This window comes from Rhamphochromis sp. 'chilingali' (genome assembly GCF_963969265.1).
Source record: "Rhamphochromis sp. 'chilingali' genome assembly, chromosome: 4".
Classification (NCBI taxonomy): Eukaryota; Metazoa; Chordata; class Actinopteri; order Cichliformes; family Cichlidae; genus Rhamphochromis; species Rhamphochromis sp. 'chilingali'.
The window spans coordinates 25,393,265-25,407,354 of NC_137948.1; the positions used below are offsets into that span (position 1 = coordinate 25,393,265).

Sequence of the window (14,090 nt, forward strand, 5' to 3'; positions counted from 1 at the left end):
ATGGAGGCGGCAGCTACTGAGCACAAAGTGTCATTAAGTATTCATAAGTGAGGTGTAGACATTTGAATGACCTCGTTTGCGAGTGTGTTTTTGCCATTATTTACATTTGCATGGCACACAGGGAATGCTCCACTGCCCTGCCACACGGGCAGTGCCCTGGGCTTTAACAAACATGCATACGTCGGTACATGATTTGCCACTGAAATGTCAAAGTCAAGGCTGCTCATTTGAATACTGCTAAAGATGGCTGAATAATAAAAACACAGCAACACTAAGGGGCCTTGTTACCCAGAGTGAATTGGCCAGAGGCAGCAAGTTGATGTATAGTACCAACAATTTTCCCTTGTTAGTAGGTTTACTTTCTAGGGGTGCAACGATATTCGTATCGATATTGAACCGTTCGATACAGTGCTTTCGGTTCGGTACGCATATGTATCGAACAATACAACATTTGTAATTTATTTTATCAATTTTCCTTCTGACGATGCTGTCTGTGTTGAGCGCTCAGTGAATCTGTGTTCGACTACTCCGCCTAGGCTGCACTGTCCAGCGCAGAGCCACTGAGCGCTCAACACAGACAGCATAGTCAGAAGGAAGAGCGCAGGGCAAGCTAGCGAGACAGAAGTTAAGCTCTGCTTGCAACAAGCAAATTGAACGTCATTCAGATCTGGCGTTTGGAATTATTTTGGTTTTCATGTGACGTATGACCCTGAAGGTAAGCGAGTCATGGACTAAAGTAAAACAGTATGTTGGATGTGCCATGCAATGCTCAATTACATTGGTGTGAACTAGTGTGTTAGCGCAGTTAGCTCGTTAACGTGTTGGCCGTCTAGCCCCATGCACGGGCGATTGGCGGTAGCTCGTTAACGGAGATTTGCCGTGTTGTGGCGTTAAGGTCATTTCAACGAGATTAACCTGAAAGCACTAGTGGGAACACAACGAATATGACTGCACATTTACGCCGACATCATCCTAGTGCAAAGACAAAAACAACAAGCGTGCTACTAACTTTAGCCGAGTCATTTAGACAGCTGTTAGCACATGATTCTCCTTATGCTGCTGAGAATATAGCCCAGAAGAAGCGGATAGTATAGCTTTTATTTTGGAAAGAGACATTTCTCTGTAATAAACTCTCTTTTCCAAAGATGAGTGATTCCTCAATCAGATACAGGGCTTGCAATATCGCTAGCCCGACGTCCCGGAGCTAGCGATTTTTTCAGTCGGGCTACCAAAATCTATCTCTTCCCTGCCTGTCGGGCTATTGTACGAAAAATATATGTCAATGCTTTTGCATTCTTTCAGAAATGTAGCTGGGTAATTATGTCATTGGCATCTGTGAGCCACTGTCAATATGTGACATATTGAAATCGCGTTTGAATTTGCGCTTGTTTTTTTTGCTTTCACTTTGCAATCTTGCGAACTGTGTATAGAGAGCGACAGCACTAATCTGTGAGTGATGATAATTTGTGCACCAATTCCTCTGACATCGTCTTATCAATCGTTAGCTTACTATGCAAACATGACAAGTGAAATCTCCCGCAGCTTAAACATGTGAGAGGTTGATCGCGCAGAGAATCGCTGAGCTTATGTGAGTGCGTGTGTAAAAGCATTTCAGTTCTGCTGAGCCAAATAAGACAGGTCAGGGTGAAGAAGTGACAGCCAAAGAAAAGCTTACCACAAAACGGAGAAGTTATGACAAATCAGACTATAAGGCAAAAAGAAAGTGCAGCTTTATGGTTTCATGGACAAAAGAATTTCTGTGGCTGTAATATGATGAGCTAAATAACCAGGGCTGCACATAAGTGGTCCGCAGGTGCGCATTCGCTGTCAAAATAAAAAACAGGCACAAGGGTTAGGGTTAAATTTAAAAACTGTACTTTTGAGTTAAAATATATATTTATAATTTTAATAAATGACAAATTAAAAATGCATGAACATTTTTTTGTATCGAAAAAATATCGAACCGTGACACCAAAGTATCGAACCGAACCGAACCGTGAATTTTGTGTATCGTTGCACCCCTATTACTTTCCTTATGTCCGTATGTGTGCCAAGTGAGCCTGTGTTTTTCAGTTTCGCTTGTCTATGCATCTACACTTTGGTCTTCTTTTGTTGTGTGTCTAGGCCAGGTGGAAGGATACAGCGTGCAGCGCCGTGGCAGCTGCGGCAAGAGGACAGTGATGCTGTATGGAATGAGCTGGCCTACTTGAAAAACCTCACCAGAAAACTCTCTATTGAAAAGTAAGTTGCCTGCATTAAAAATTCCCTGCCTGAAAACTTCCAATCTTTAAGTTGCAGTAGACTTGTTAGCTCACATGTGCACCTAGAGTTTAGCAACAGTACTGACACTCCCAGCTTGAAGTTACTTGAGAGATGCTTTTCATTTCATGTTACTTCTTTGTTACTTCTTCTCTTTGCTCCTTCTTTTGTCTTTAGTCTGTCTCTGGATGTAGTGTAGCCATTGTCTTGTTTGATCTAGAGAAGCCCCCTGTAACCGTACCACTAACACTGACCCTCTGCAGTGCTACACAAAGCTTGGCCTAAAGCCATGGTCTACCTCTCTCCAGTCTTCCCTAGCCTTCACCTCTGCTCACCTCTTCCCTTCTCTATCTCGTGCCTCTGTAACCTCCCCTTACCCTCTTCCTACTTGTCTTCCCAGTTGTCTCCCTCCGGCCTTCTGTGATGCTGCAGTAGGCTGAGGCCAGAATTCTAGTACTTCCCCACCACCTCCCCCTTCATTGCTTTCCCCTCTGCTCACCCCCCTGCCCTGTCCTCCTAATCCCAGCTGAGCTCATTATGATATAGCCCGGCTGGCTCTCTCCAAGCCTGAGCTGTCCGAGCTAATTACAGTCTAGCAGCCCTAGTGCCGCTGATGCTGCCTGTTAAGGGATGTCCGTCCGCCTGCCTGGCCACGACTAGAACTGAGCAGACCCGAGCACAATATGATATAGAGGCGGGGCGTGTGGGAGTGAACAGACCGCAGTGAACATGCAGGTTCCTTGGAACTGACCTGCAAGGAAAACCACAAGGGATGGAGAGCTGCTGGCCTCCTTCCTAGCTGTGCAACTGCCTCATCCTTAGGGGTTGGTGTTGATCCCCCTCATGTGCCCCTGACCAGCACTCCACCTCATTTCCTCCTTTCCCGGCCCTCACATGCGACCTCACGACGGTCGCTTGTGGAAAGTAAACTTGGCTGAGATGTTTTTAACTTGCACTTTAGAAACAAAACCTCTCAATTCCAGGGCAAGCATCTTCACACACGTACAGCTCAGCAGGTTCCCTGTCACTTTTCCCATCTTTATTCTGCTCCTCCTTTCATACCTGTTGTGAGAATTAGCAGGAGTGAAAATAGTTTGGGACTGTGAACAAAGCCAGCTTAACCAAAAAGCTTTACTTTCCCGCAACTCACAATGCAAATTTCAGTTGAATGAGTCCATCCTAGTGCAAATAATCAAAGACGGTCCTGTTACCCTAAAGCAAATGCCAGGAAAGACTTGGGGCATGGAGGGAAAAATTTGCTTTTCACTGACTAGTATAATAATACATGTGTTCATAACAGTTCTGTCAGATAAGTGTAATTGTTGTCTCATAACAGCTAAAATAAAGGCCCTTATTAAGCTTTAAATAGCTAGTGGTTGGTTTAGAGGAGAGTCTCTGTATAAACTCTATTTGTCTTTCATTTGGTTTCCTCATTGTCATGATATCATTCACAGATGCCTTCTTTCACCTTCTCCAAAAACAGCACATTTAAAGCACTGTCTTGAGGCCCAAATGACCATTTCCCACAATGAATATTGCTCTGATAACTTGTGCACAGTGGGTCCCTAAAGCACTAAGAGAGGGTTATCAAAACCAGCCCCCTGTAATCTAAGCACTTGAATAGCAGGGTGAGGAGGAAGGTGAAACAGGTCTGTTCTGTTTGTTCGCTGATTTGTCGGCTCCCTGTGGTTTAATTTAAGGATGAATTAGGCAACAAATTACTTATTATTTGACAACTTTTTACTTGAAAATCATAGCAAACACCTATTGCGTGAACTTGCAGGAAGGATGACTTTTCATGTAACATTAATAAAGGTCTCTTTGGGCAGCACACGCAGCTAATACTAATTTGTTGAGTTTTGAAATGCTTTTGAATGAGTATTATTTTAGGCTCAAGTCTGTATGAATATGAATCAGGTCTGTAAACTGGCAGCACTTTATAATAATGTCACACTATTATGCATTAGTAAGGTCTTAGTTCCTTATTAAGAAGTGCTTAATTAATCATTTATACAGCATTGCTCTTTAGTATGTCATTTATAAATTCAAATATATTTATCCATCGTTTACTGTTATCCCATATACAGCTATCACTACTGTATCGCTATTATTGCTGCTATATTAATGTTAGTAATAATCATAATCATAGACATAGAAATAGAAATAGTAGTATATTTGTATTTATAAATGGCATACTACAGAGAAGTAATGCTATATAAATGATGAATGCACTTGCTAATACCTTTGCTTCTGCACGGACAAAACATTAGTGCTGTTGGTCACTGATGTTAGGTCATAAAGGTGCATTCCAAGCTTTAAAATTTTACAATTCCTACCTCCAACTTGGAAAAAGTCTGTTTCCAAAACAATTGCCTAGAAAACAGGATAAACAGGATGCAATAATTTACAAAATATTAGAACGTATCACCAAGTCAACATATTAAATGCTGACTTACAGTATTTAATGCACGTCTCCACGCTTAAATTTCTCAAAGGTGGCGTGCCAGATTTGGTGACCCCACTTTTAATGTAGCATTAAAAGACTAACAAAAGTTGTGTATTTCCTGTTTCCTGAGAAGTGCAAATTGTTTTATGTGGGACTAAGTTTAGATCATAGGCATATGGTGGGGGAAAAAAGGAGGGAAAGCATATCCCTGGGGGAAATAAAATGTGGTGGTCCATTTTTCTAATTGTAATTTTCTAAAGGCCATTTCCTCTTTAGTGATTTGATATGCCATGTTGCATTTGGCACAGCTCAGCTTATGCAGTTCCTTACAGCTGGCAGTGTTGCCAGCACTGGGAGGACGCAGAGCATCTTGATCTCCTCTTTATTTTATCTCCCCTAATCACTTATCTCAAAACACGAACAGATTTTTTTAGCTGCTCTTTCTGTTTAATGCCTCTCAGTATTAGGCTATATTCCTGCTGAGCTCTGCTCTATCATGGTTATTTTGCATTTCATCACAACCCATCTCTCCAGTTGTACCATTAGCCTTCCAATATTAGCTGCTAGTTTTTACAGATACTGCTTTAACAGCCACTAGAGTCACACAGTGAATTTCTTTAGTTTTCCACTTTTCTGTAGTGATCGGTGATGCGGGCTCAAAATTATGTCACAATATTTAAAGATAATTTACTGACAATTTAAAAAAAGAAAAGAAAAATAACTGAGTGTTTTGTTGATGCTTGAAAGCAGCATTTATAAATCTTTTCAAATGCACCACAGTCTTCGATAATGCACTTCCTAATTGGAACTCTAAATATATTGAAACAAGATGCCAACAGCAGCATTATAGTAGTGGCCCAGTATCATATCCAGTCCTACAGCATAAGTCAAATATCAACATAAAAGCTTTAAATTTAAAATAAAATTATAGTATAGCCACTGGTCTAAACCTTGGTTTTCCATCCACTGTTTGCTTTCCCTGTCATATGGAGTGCATCTAGCCAGTGCTCCATCAACACCCATTTGAGCCATTTGTTCACATTTGGGTCACACATCACCAGGTAGTTGTTCCTCCTCCTTCATAACCTGATTTTACTCAATGGTCTGTTTTGTTTTTTTTTGCCTCAAGTGGTAAAACACATGTTGTTTCCACCTTTAGTGGGAACAGTTTACTTGCATATTTTGCAGAGTGCTGTGCTTTGCCAGAGGTTGCTAAAGTAGCTTCCTTTTTAGGCACCAAATGGTCATCAGAGGCTGACATCTGACTCTTGCTCTTAGACATGCCTGGGCTTGTGTCCTTGTTGTACACACTAGGGAACATAAAGGCATGCTGTTGCGAGCAATAATAGCATGATAAGATATTTTTATATAACATAAAAACATTTATATTGGTGTTATCACAGCCAGTATGATGTGACATAGCCCTTCTTGCATCTCAATAACATTTCTGAATTGATGCTAGATCACAGCTGTGTTTTTTTTTGTTTTTTTTTTCTGAAACAGTTGTTTGGGCAGCGTGGTGGTGTAGTGTCACATTACAACAAGAAGATCCTGGGTTCTAGCTCCCCACAATCATGATAAATGGATGAAGAGATGGATAAATTGATTTTTTTTTTAATGGGAAACATTGAGTGTGTGTTAAAAATAGCAGTTTTGGAGGAGACAGTTGACCTAATGTTGTCCTCTTCCCCTCACCCCAAACTGGTCCAGGCAGATGGCCGGGCTCAGGGAGGGCCGTCTGGGGCTCTTGAGGTTTCTTCCTGATAAAAGGGAGTTTTTCCTTCCCACTGTCACAAAAACACTTGCTGATACGGTGTCATGACTATTTTCTCTGTACTAGTGTAAGCACTTTGAAGCAGCTGTTGTTGTGAGTTGTTGCTATATAAATAAAACTGAACTAAAAAAAAATTTATATACTGGAAGTTAAAGAACGAGTTTAAATATTTCCATAAGGTTTATGTTAACCCATGCTTTGAACGGTTCATCATTAGGGCCCACTTTGATGGTTTTTGCTGTTCATCGATACAAGGTTTCATACAAACTCCTTTATGTAATAATGTCATCATAACCAGATCAGTATAAAGGGCAATGTAAACATTCAGCATTTAAACCTGTTTAGAGTATCTCTTAGCTTTCTCTATGTTTTTTAAACAAAAATAACATAATAAGACAAAAAATAATAAGACAAATAAACTAACTGACACCAAGGACTATTTCCTACTGGTGTTGGTACGTAGCTGAAAAGCAACTGTGGGCATGGTATGCTAGAAAATTCGCATTGGGATCATTTTATCTGCCTCATTATGCATCTGTCTGCGGCGCTCCATGTCCGTGCTTGTTAATTGTTGTTAAAGGTCTGTTGGTAAAAAGAGGCAGGATTATTTAGGCTCCATAAACAGAATAAACACATGCAGTGCACCCTCAGACTTAAGATGCTATACTCAGACGACATCAAAGCATAAATTAGCTAGCGATTACTGGGGAAAAAGCCTTTGAGATCATTTGCAGTGCTCCTCTGTAGAGAGTGACCATTATGGACGTGAACCTCCCCAATAAGCGACGTTGACTCTAATTAAGTTTAATAAAGTTTACCCTCATATTCCTCTATTTTTTTTCGTTTCATCTTGATTTGCTAAAAGGTATTAGAAGTAATGAGAGTCTTTTGCCTCCCGGACCAGGGCTTAGTTGGAGGAGGGACACATTTGTTCACACAAACAGACACACAAACAGAATGTTATATGCATTTTCCTAAATCAGACAACTAAGGTTTTCCCTCATTAATTATTTGGAAAGTCAGTTACTATGCTAAAAAAAAAGCCATCTTTACACTTAGCTGGTAATTATGTTGCAGGCTTTAGTGGGTCATCTTATCCCAGCGGTCCCCAACCTTTTTTGCGCCACGGACCGGTTTATGCCCGACAATATTTTCACGGACCGGCCTTTAAGGTGTCGCGGATAAATACAACAAAATAAAACTAGTACCGGTACTGAAAAAAAGAAGATTTATTCATAACACACGTGAAAAGACCCAGGAAAACCAAGTTAACGTTAAAAACGATAACAAAATAACGCTGAAAACTGATAAAAACCCTGAAAACCATACATTTCACACCTGAGCCTCAACTCTCGCGGCCCGGTACCAAACGACTCACGGACCGGTACCGAGGCCCGGGGGTTGGGGACCGCTGTCTTATCCGATCTTATCGAGACAACATTACAACTCTCACAAACACTATTCATACTTGCAGTAGAAAACAGTATGTCTTTTTTTTTTGGTCAAATTTAAAAAGATTTTAATGGACAGGCCTTCTCATTCCCATGTTAAAAAAAATACACCATTATGATATTGTTTGATTTCATTTTAGGATACCTAACGGCATCAACAAGCCTCTTTAACCATGAGTAAAGCGGACATCCTAGGTTGTGGTTGTAACACAAATCCCCATTTACTTCTCAGATGATTGGCCTATGGCAGGAGTACCAACCTCTTCGAGATCCACTGCTGCCGCTGCCGCTGCCGCTGCATTGCCCACGGCTAAAAGTAGATCACAGAGGAACGTGAACTCCACCAGTCACTGTTTCTGCTGACAGCAGTGGCTTATCCGCTGAAACTCCCTCCATGAACAAACAGCCTCCTAGTCCGAGTTTAACCATGGGGGAAATCTCCCCACACACCCCAAAAACAGGAATCTTTCCCCAGTGATGAAAATGCCAGTGGTGTTTTCACTTTCTCACCCTGTTCCCCGCTCTGTGCCGAGAGAGAAACCAAGAGGAGGCTGGCGTGTGAAATCACAATGGCTGCGAATGATGCGTTGCGTTGTACACAATTGTGAAGGAAAACACTGGCAGTTTGTGCTCTAAGCTGTTTTCGGCGCAGCACATGTAGAGCTGAGATCAAATGACATGGAGTGGATAGCTTGTGGCTGAAGTACCAGCACAGCATGAGCGCGAAAATGTTTTTTAAAACGGGGCCAAAAGAGCGGCGTGAGACATAGACTTACATTGTAGACCACATCATTAGCAAACATAACACCTGTCTGTTGCCTTTAGTTTAGTTTCTGCCAAGAAACTTCTTTTGCTTTTATGCCTGCTGAGTGGTTTTTTTTTTCTCTTTTACCTTAGGTGAAGCGGCAAGTTGAGAGGGAATTGAAAATTGTCCAGCTAGCTTCATTTGATTTATCATCCTGATTAAAAAAAAAAGAAAAGAAAAAAAAAGACTCAAAGAACTCTGTAGGAGTTGAAGCTTTAGAGAACATTTTCTCCTTAGCAATATGTAGTATATGACAGGAAATCATGGCTTCATTTCAAATAAATTTCACGTTACTGGAGGTAGTGCAACATAGGGAAAAGATGGGGAAGGTAATTTGTTTCAGGTGCAGGTTGGTGTAGTTTGATGCACATCTAAAACATAGCTGGGCAGCACGGTGGCACGGTGGTTAGCACTGTTGCCGCACAGCAAGAAGGTCCTGAGTTCAATTCCACCATCAGGCCGGGGTCTTTCTGTGTGGAGTTTGCATGTTCTCCCCGTGTTTGCGTGGGTTCTCTCCGGGTACTCCGGCTTCCTCCCACCGTCCAAAGACATGCAGCTTGTGGGGATAGGTTAATTGATTAATCCAAATTGTCACTAGGTGTGAACGTGCGAGTGAATGTGAGTGTGAATGGTTGTCTGTCCCTATGTGTTAGCCCTGCGACAGACTGGCGACCTGTCCAGGGTGTACCCCGCCTTTCGCCCTATGACAGCTGGGATAGGCTCCAGCGCCCCCCGCGACCCTGAAAAGGATAAGCGGAAGCGAATGGATGGACCATATCTTCAGTAGAGTGAAAATACTTTGCCTGTATTTATCAGATTACTCACTCAAGGAGTTGGAGTTCATCCTAATTTGAAATCACATTTTTGACATTTTTATTTCACTAAGAAAAGAGAGAGGTTGTAAAAACTGGAAAGTAAGAAAACAGAAAACTTGTGGGACTTGTTAAGGTTCAAAAAATATTGGGGATGGACACCAGAGGAAAAACCCACAATAACAACACTGGTCCAGTCGGGTTGAGTCAAACGATGATTTAATGATCACACACGTGGGAGATGAAAGATAAAGATAATTTAACATTTAACTTTAAAACTGAAACAAATGGAACAAATAACATAGCAGTCAATTCTAAAATGCAAATTCACCAGTGAACCAAAGGTGTTTAAATGTTTTGGGTGGGTTGCACGGTTGCCGTACATTTTCTTCTGGAAAATCTCTTATAGATATGAGCAGAGTCTGCCACAACTGTTACTGAGTACAAGTTGCAGTAGTCTTCCATCTACAGGATGTTATGCTGTGAAACTGCAGTCCCCTGGCCAATGAACTCCATTTGCAATCCAATTTCTTCTTCATCTAAGAAACTATGCTTATCCTTCAGCAAAACTGAAAGTTTTACATATGAGCTTTGGTTGAGCGTCAATACCATCAGCATCCAAACAGGCATAAAAAAGAAACATGAGATGGAGCAGGCTCCTTTCACACACTGCATATTTCAGCTCATTTGTCCCATTAACAGCCTGGACACATAAGGCAGTGCCTCTGCTTCATCGACTGGAGTTCATTTATGGAGGAAAATCTATAGAAGAGCGACACATATCCATCTGCTTCCTCACTCCCTTTGGGAGAGTCATTTGTGTACTTATTTAGGCTGTGGTCAGCCATTAGACTATGCCTCTCTGCTGGACTGTGTGGACTAAAATGCTAATTACTTCCCATCCCTTTGCTATGCTGATAACTTCTCCCATGTAATTTTCTTGCCATATGTCTGGAAGAATCTCTTGGTTGGTGTAGCAAAATTAGATTGGTTGAAACAGGTGCCGAGTTTGTGTTAATTGGCATTATGCACATCATAATTCACCCTTACCACAAATGCCCTTTTACTACTCAAATGCTTCATAATGGAACATGCTTGCTCAGCTTACCACAAGCTTTAAGAATCAGCCAGGAGGAAGACCTGCCTTTGTAATGAGGTTAACTGAGGGAAGAATGCCACTATAGTAGGAGCTTGTTTCTAGTGTTTCTCTTTGACTCCGTGGAGCAAAGGGGAGGGAAATTAGGTGTGTGTTTCAGGTGTGGTTGTCTCAGTGGGTTTGTGTGTATCCTCAGTAGACTTCAGTTGGGGTCCTAATAATAACTTGAAAGTGCAAAGTCTAGAGCATGGCTCCACATAATTAGCCTTTAGCAGGAATCAAGCTAATTGCAGAGAGGTAATTGGGCAGACTTTACAGTCTGTTTGTCTGCCGTGATACACACAAACACCCACAGTTACACACTGTACTTTCCCACCTTGGCGTTTCATGTTGCTTGTCACTTTGATTTCCAGATGAATTAAAAAGCATTTTAATTAGTTGATTTCTTCGCCGTGTCATCTTTTTTTTTTCCTTGGGAACAGAAGCCAGCAGATAAGATTCGAGTTAAAAAGTCCATTAAAAGTTTCTACATTAATGGCTTCCACAGTGGAATTGAGAGTAAAAGATTCTCATCACACAGTTCTTGTGTTGATTGTTTTTTTGCGTTTCTTTGTTACTCCTTTCATATTTTACTGTTCTACAGCCACAAACCTTTGGAAATAAATGTTGTGCAACTTTACTCATTTTGGGAAACTGAAAATGATGTTCAAAATTGTTGGTTGGTTCTAGTTTTTATGATTATGCTACTAAGTAAAGAAGAAATGCAATTGTCAAATTTCAAATTCTATGATATTATCGCTGTGTGACCTTTTGACATGTGCACTGACCTTGAATTTGACCTTCCTAGTAGCAGGAGATCTGTAATACTGCAAAGTGAACTTAGAATTTTTTAAAGCAAATTGAAATATCCCAGCAGTTTTCATTTTCTTTCACAATATGCTGTTGAAAATACGAGTGGGCGATATAGGAAAAAAAATTCTGAATAACGTATCGGTGATTCCAGCTGGCAATTTATTAATGCAAACACAGCATTATACACAATTTAAACTCAACTAAACAATAAACATAGGTGTTATATATATATATATATATATATATATATATATATATATATATATATTTTTTTTTTTTTTTTATTTATTTATTTATTTATTTTTTTTATTTAAAAAAATATTAAATATCTCACAAACAGTAGCCAATCAGCTATTTCATACGTCATATCTGGACTCAGTACATCAAAATCTATCAAAAAGAAATAAAACATTTTATCTCTGAAGCACACGTCTGAAAAATGATTAACCAGTGTTTCAAAAAACATAGATTTGACTTAGCAAACTTTGTTTGAAGGAAATTTGATGTTGTGTTTAATGCAGAGCTGGCTTGGAAGAAGAGCTTGACATGCTGCGAGTCCAGGCTGCTATGGACCGGGCCACAGTAAAGGAACTCCACCTCTGTCTTGCAAACAAACACCAAGGTGAGCATTTTCCTTCACACTAGTTCTTCTTTTTGTCAGGGAGTGCCTTAAAAATTACGAAATAATGTTTTTCTCTTTGGTCTTTATTAATTTGAATGCATGTTTTAATTTGTCTGAAAATAATGAAACTAAACTGAATTCTACGCAGTTATTCTGTTTTTAATTTTAAGCTCATTTTGTTTGCAATGCTACTTCTTCTTCTTCTTCTTCTTCTTTTTTTTTTTTTTTAATTAAGCACTGGTCTGGTCAGGGCCATGTGCATTACTGCGCGGATTTAATAAGACTACTCCCAGGAGAATTCATAGGACAACTCAATTAAGACTTGATCAACTCCTGGTAAATTGATTAGGACATCAAGTGTGGTGTCCATCTTGTCTGCATGTATTATTCCTGGTGTTAAAAATTACATCCCTTTTAATCCAATCTGCTGCTTTGTCAGATGCTGACCACTGCAACCAGTGACCTTAATTAACTAGTTCAATAACAGATCTGTTCTATATCACTTTAATTTTCTTCACAGCCAATGATGGTGTCTGGTGAAGATGCAAGCATGTGATTTAAAGGATTGCACTAATTAAAATAGTGGCTTGACTTCTGTTGACAGTCTAGTTAGGAATATGAGAAAGCAGCCTCTGTTGAAAGGACATGCTTGGCTTAACATTTTGTCAGGGAAGAATCCCTTAACTTTGAAGGAGTGTGGTCTCAGCAATAGATAGGCATCTGTGTTTTCTGATTTGGTATAGTTTTAATACAGATTATGAACATGTCTGCTGTTTTGCAGTTCAAATAAGGTTACACCATTGTGGCAACATTCAGAATATTTCATATTAAATCTAGACTGAACTGAGTATATTTGGAGTCAGTTGGACATAAAGTCAAGACTCTTAAGAGGAAATTATGGATGGCCATAAGATTTACTCCTGAGGAACCGCTTTGACCCGATCAAAAAGATGCAAGGTTCAGTCGCTCACACCAGGATCACACTAACGAAAGACAGCAGATGAAAGGAACGGAGTCTTTGTGCTGCTTCCTATGAGGAGACACGGGAGGGATGTTAATGTATGCTGCAGTGCCAGAACCTCCTTCAACAGTGGGTGACTAGGGAGCCACCACGTCTTCTTATCAAGGTAGTGCTGAGGTGCCAACTCCCATGCCACCAGTGCTGGAGCTGGATAATTGTCTCCCAACCTGGTTATGTACCCAGCGAACACAGCAGCCCTCCTGTCCTATTTGGTGCTCTGTCTGATTGAATGTGACATGTAGGGAAGACAAAAGGGCAGGCTAATTCAAAGTAACAAACTTCCCTGGGCAAAGCATCAATGCAAAGCAAGGGAGCAGCAGCTCTTTACAACATGACCCTCTCTCTTTTTCCTCTCTGCTTCTGTGGCCGCTTTTTTCCCCTCAACTCGTTCTCCAAAAGATCAAGTGACCTAAAAAGTCAAGGTCCTGAATATTTAATGTTTCCAGCCTCATTGTACAAATTATTTTGGTCATCCCGTCAGGAATGTTTAAATAGGAAAGAAAGAAAAGCAGAATGTTTTGTATTGTTCTCTTTCAAACATTCGTTTCGGTGTCTCACTATGGGGAACACTCTCTCAGCGTTGTCCTCAGAAGCCTCTATATCATTACTCCAGCCAGCATTGGCTGGCAGTCGTGACGCTTGCGTCAGGGAGGGGCCACCCTCCTCCCTATAAAAGGGTGTGACGCAGCATCACCCATCATTCAATTTCCTCTTCTCGCTTCTTAGAAACCTCATCTCTCCTGACTGTGAACGTGAGTCCTAGCTTAACTGTCCATGCGAGCAAGCTAACACCTTGGTCACCGGGCGCTAGCACGGTTCGCGTTTCGAGTCGCTTGCTCATCACCACAGAGCCAGGTCGGAGAGTGTGTTACCTGCCACCACGCACCTAGCACAACAGCTAGCTGACCAAGCTAACAGTTTTTTGCTACACACGGTCACCAAGCCAGGTAGC

General features: G+C 40.9%; 1 protein-coding gene across 3 annotated transcripts in view; it reads left to right on the plus strand.

Annotated features, from left to right (window-relative positions):
- The window catches only part of cntln (centlein, centrosomal protein), a 94,951-nt gene that overhangs the window by 34,985 nt on the left and 45,876 nt on the right, over positions 1-14,090 (plus strand). For all 3 annotated transcript variants that reach the window (XM_080881624.1, XM_080881625.1, XM_080881626.1), the window contains 2 exons: positions 2,125-2,241; positions 12,017-12,117. In XM_080881624.1, coding sequence (XP_080737750.1) covers positions 2,125-2,241; positions 12,017-12,117 — 218 coding nt within the window. The remainder of the gene's footprint in view (positions 1-2,124; positions 2,242-12,016; positions 12,118-14,090) is intronic.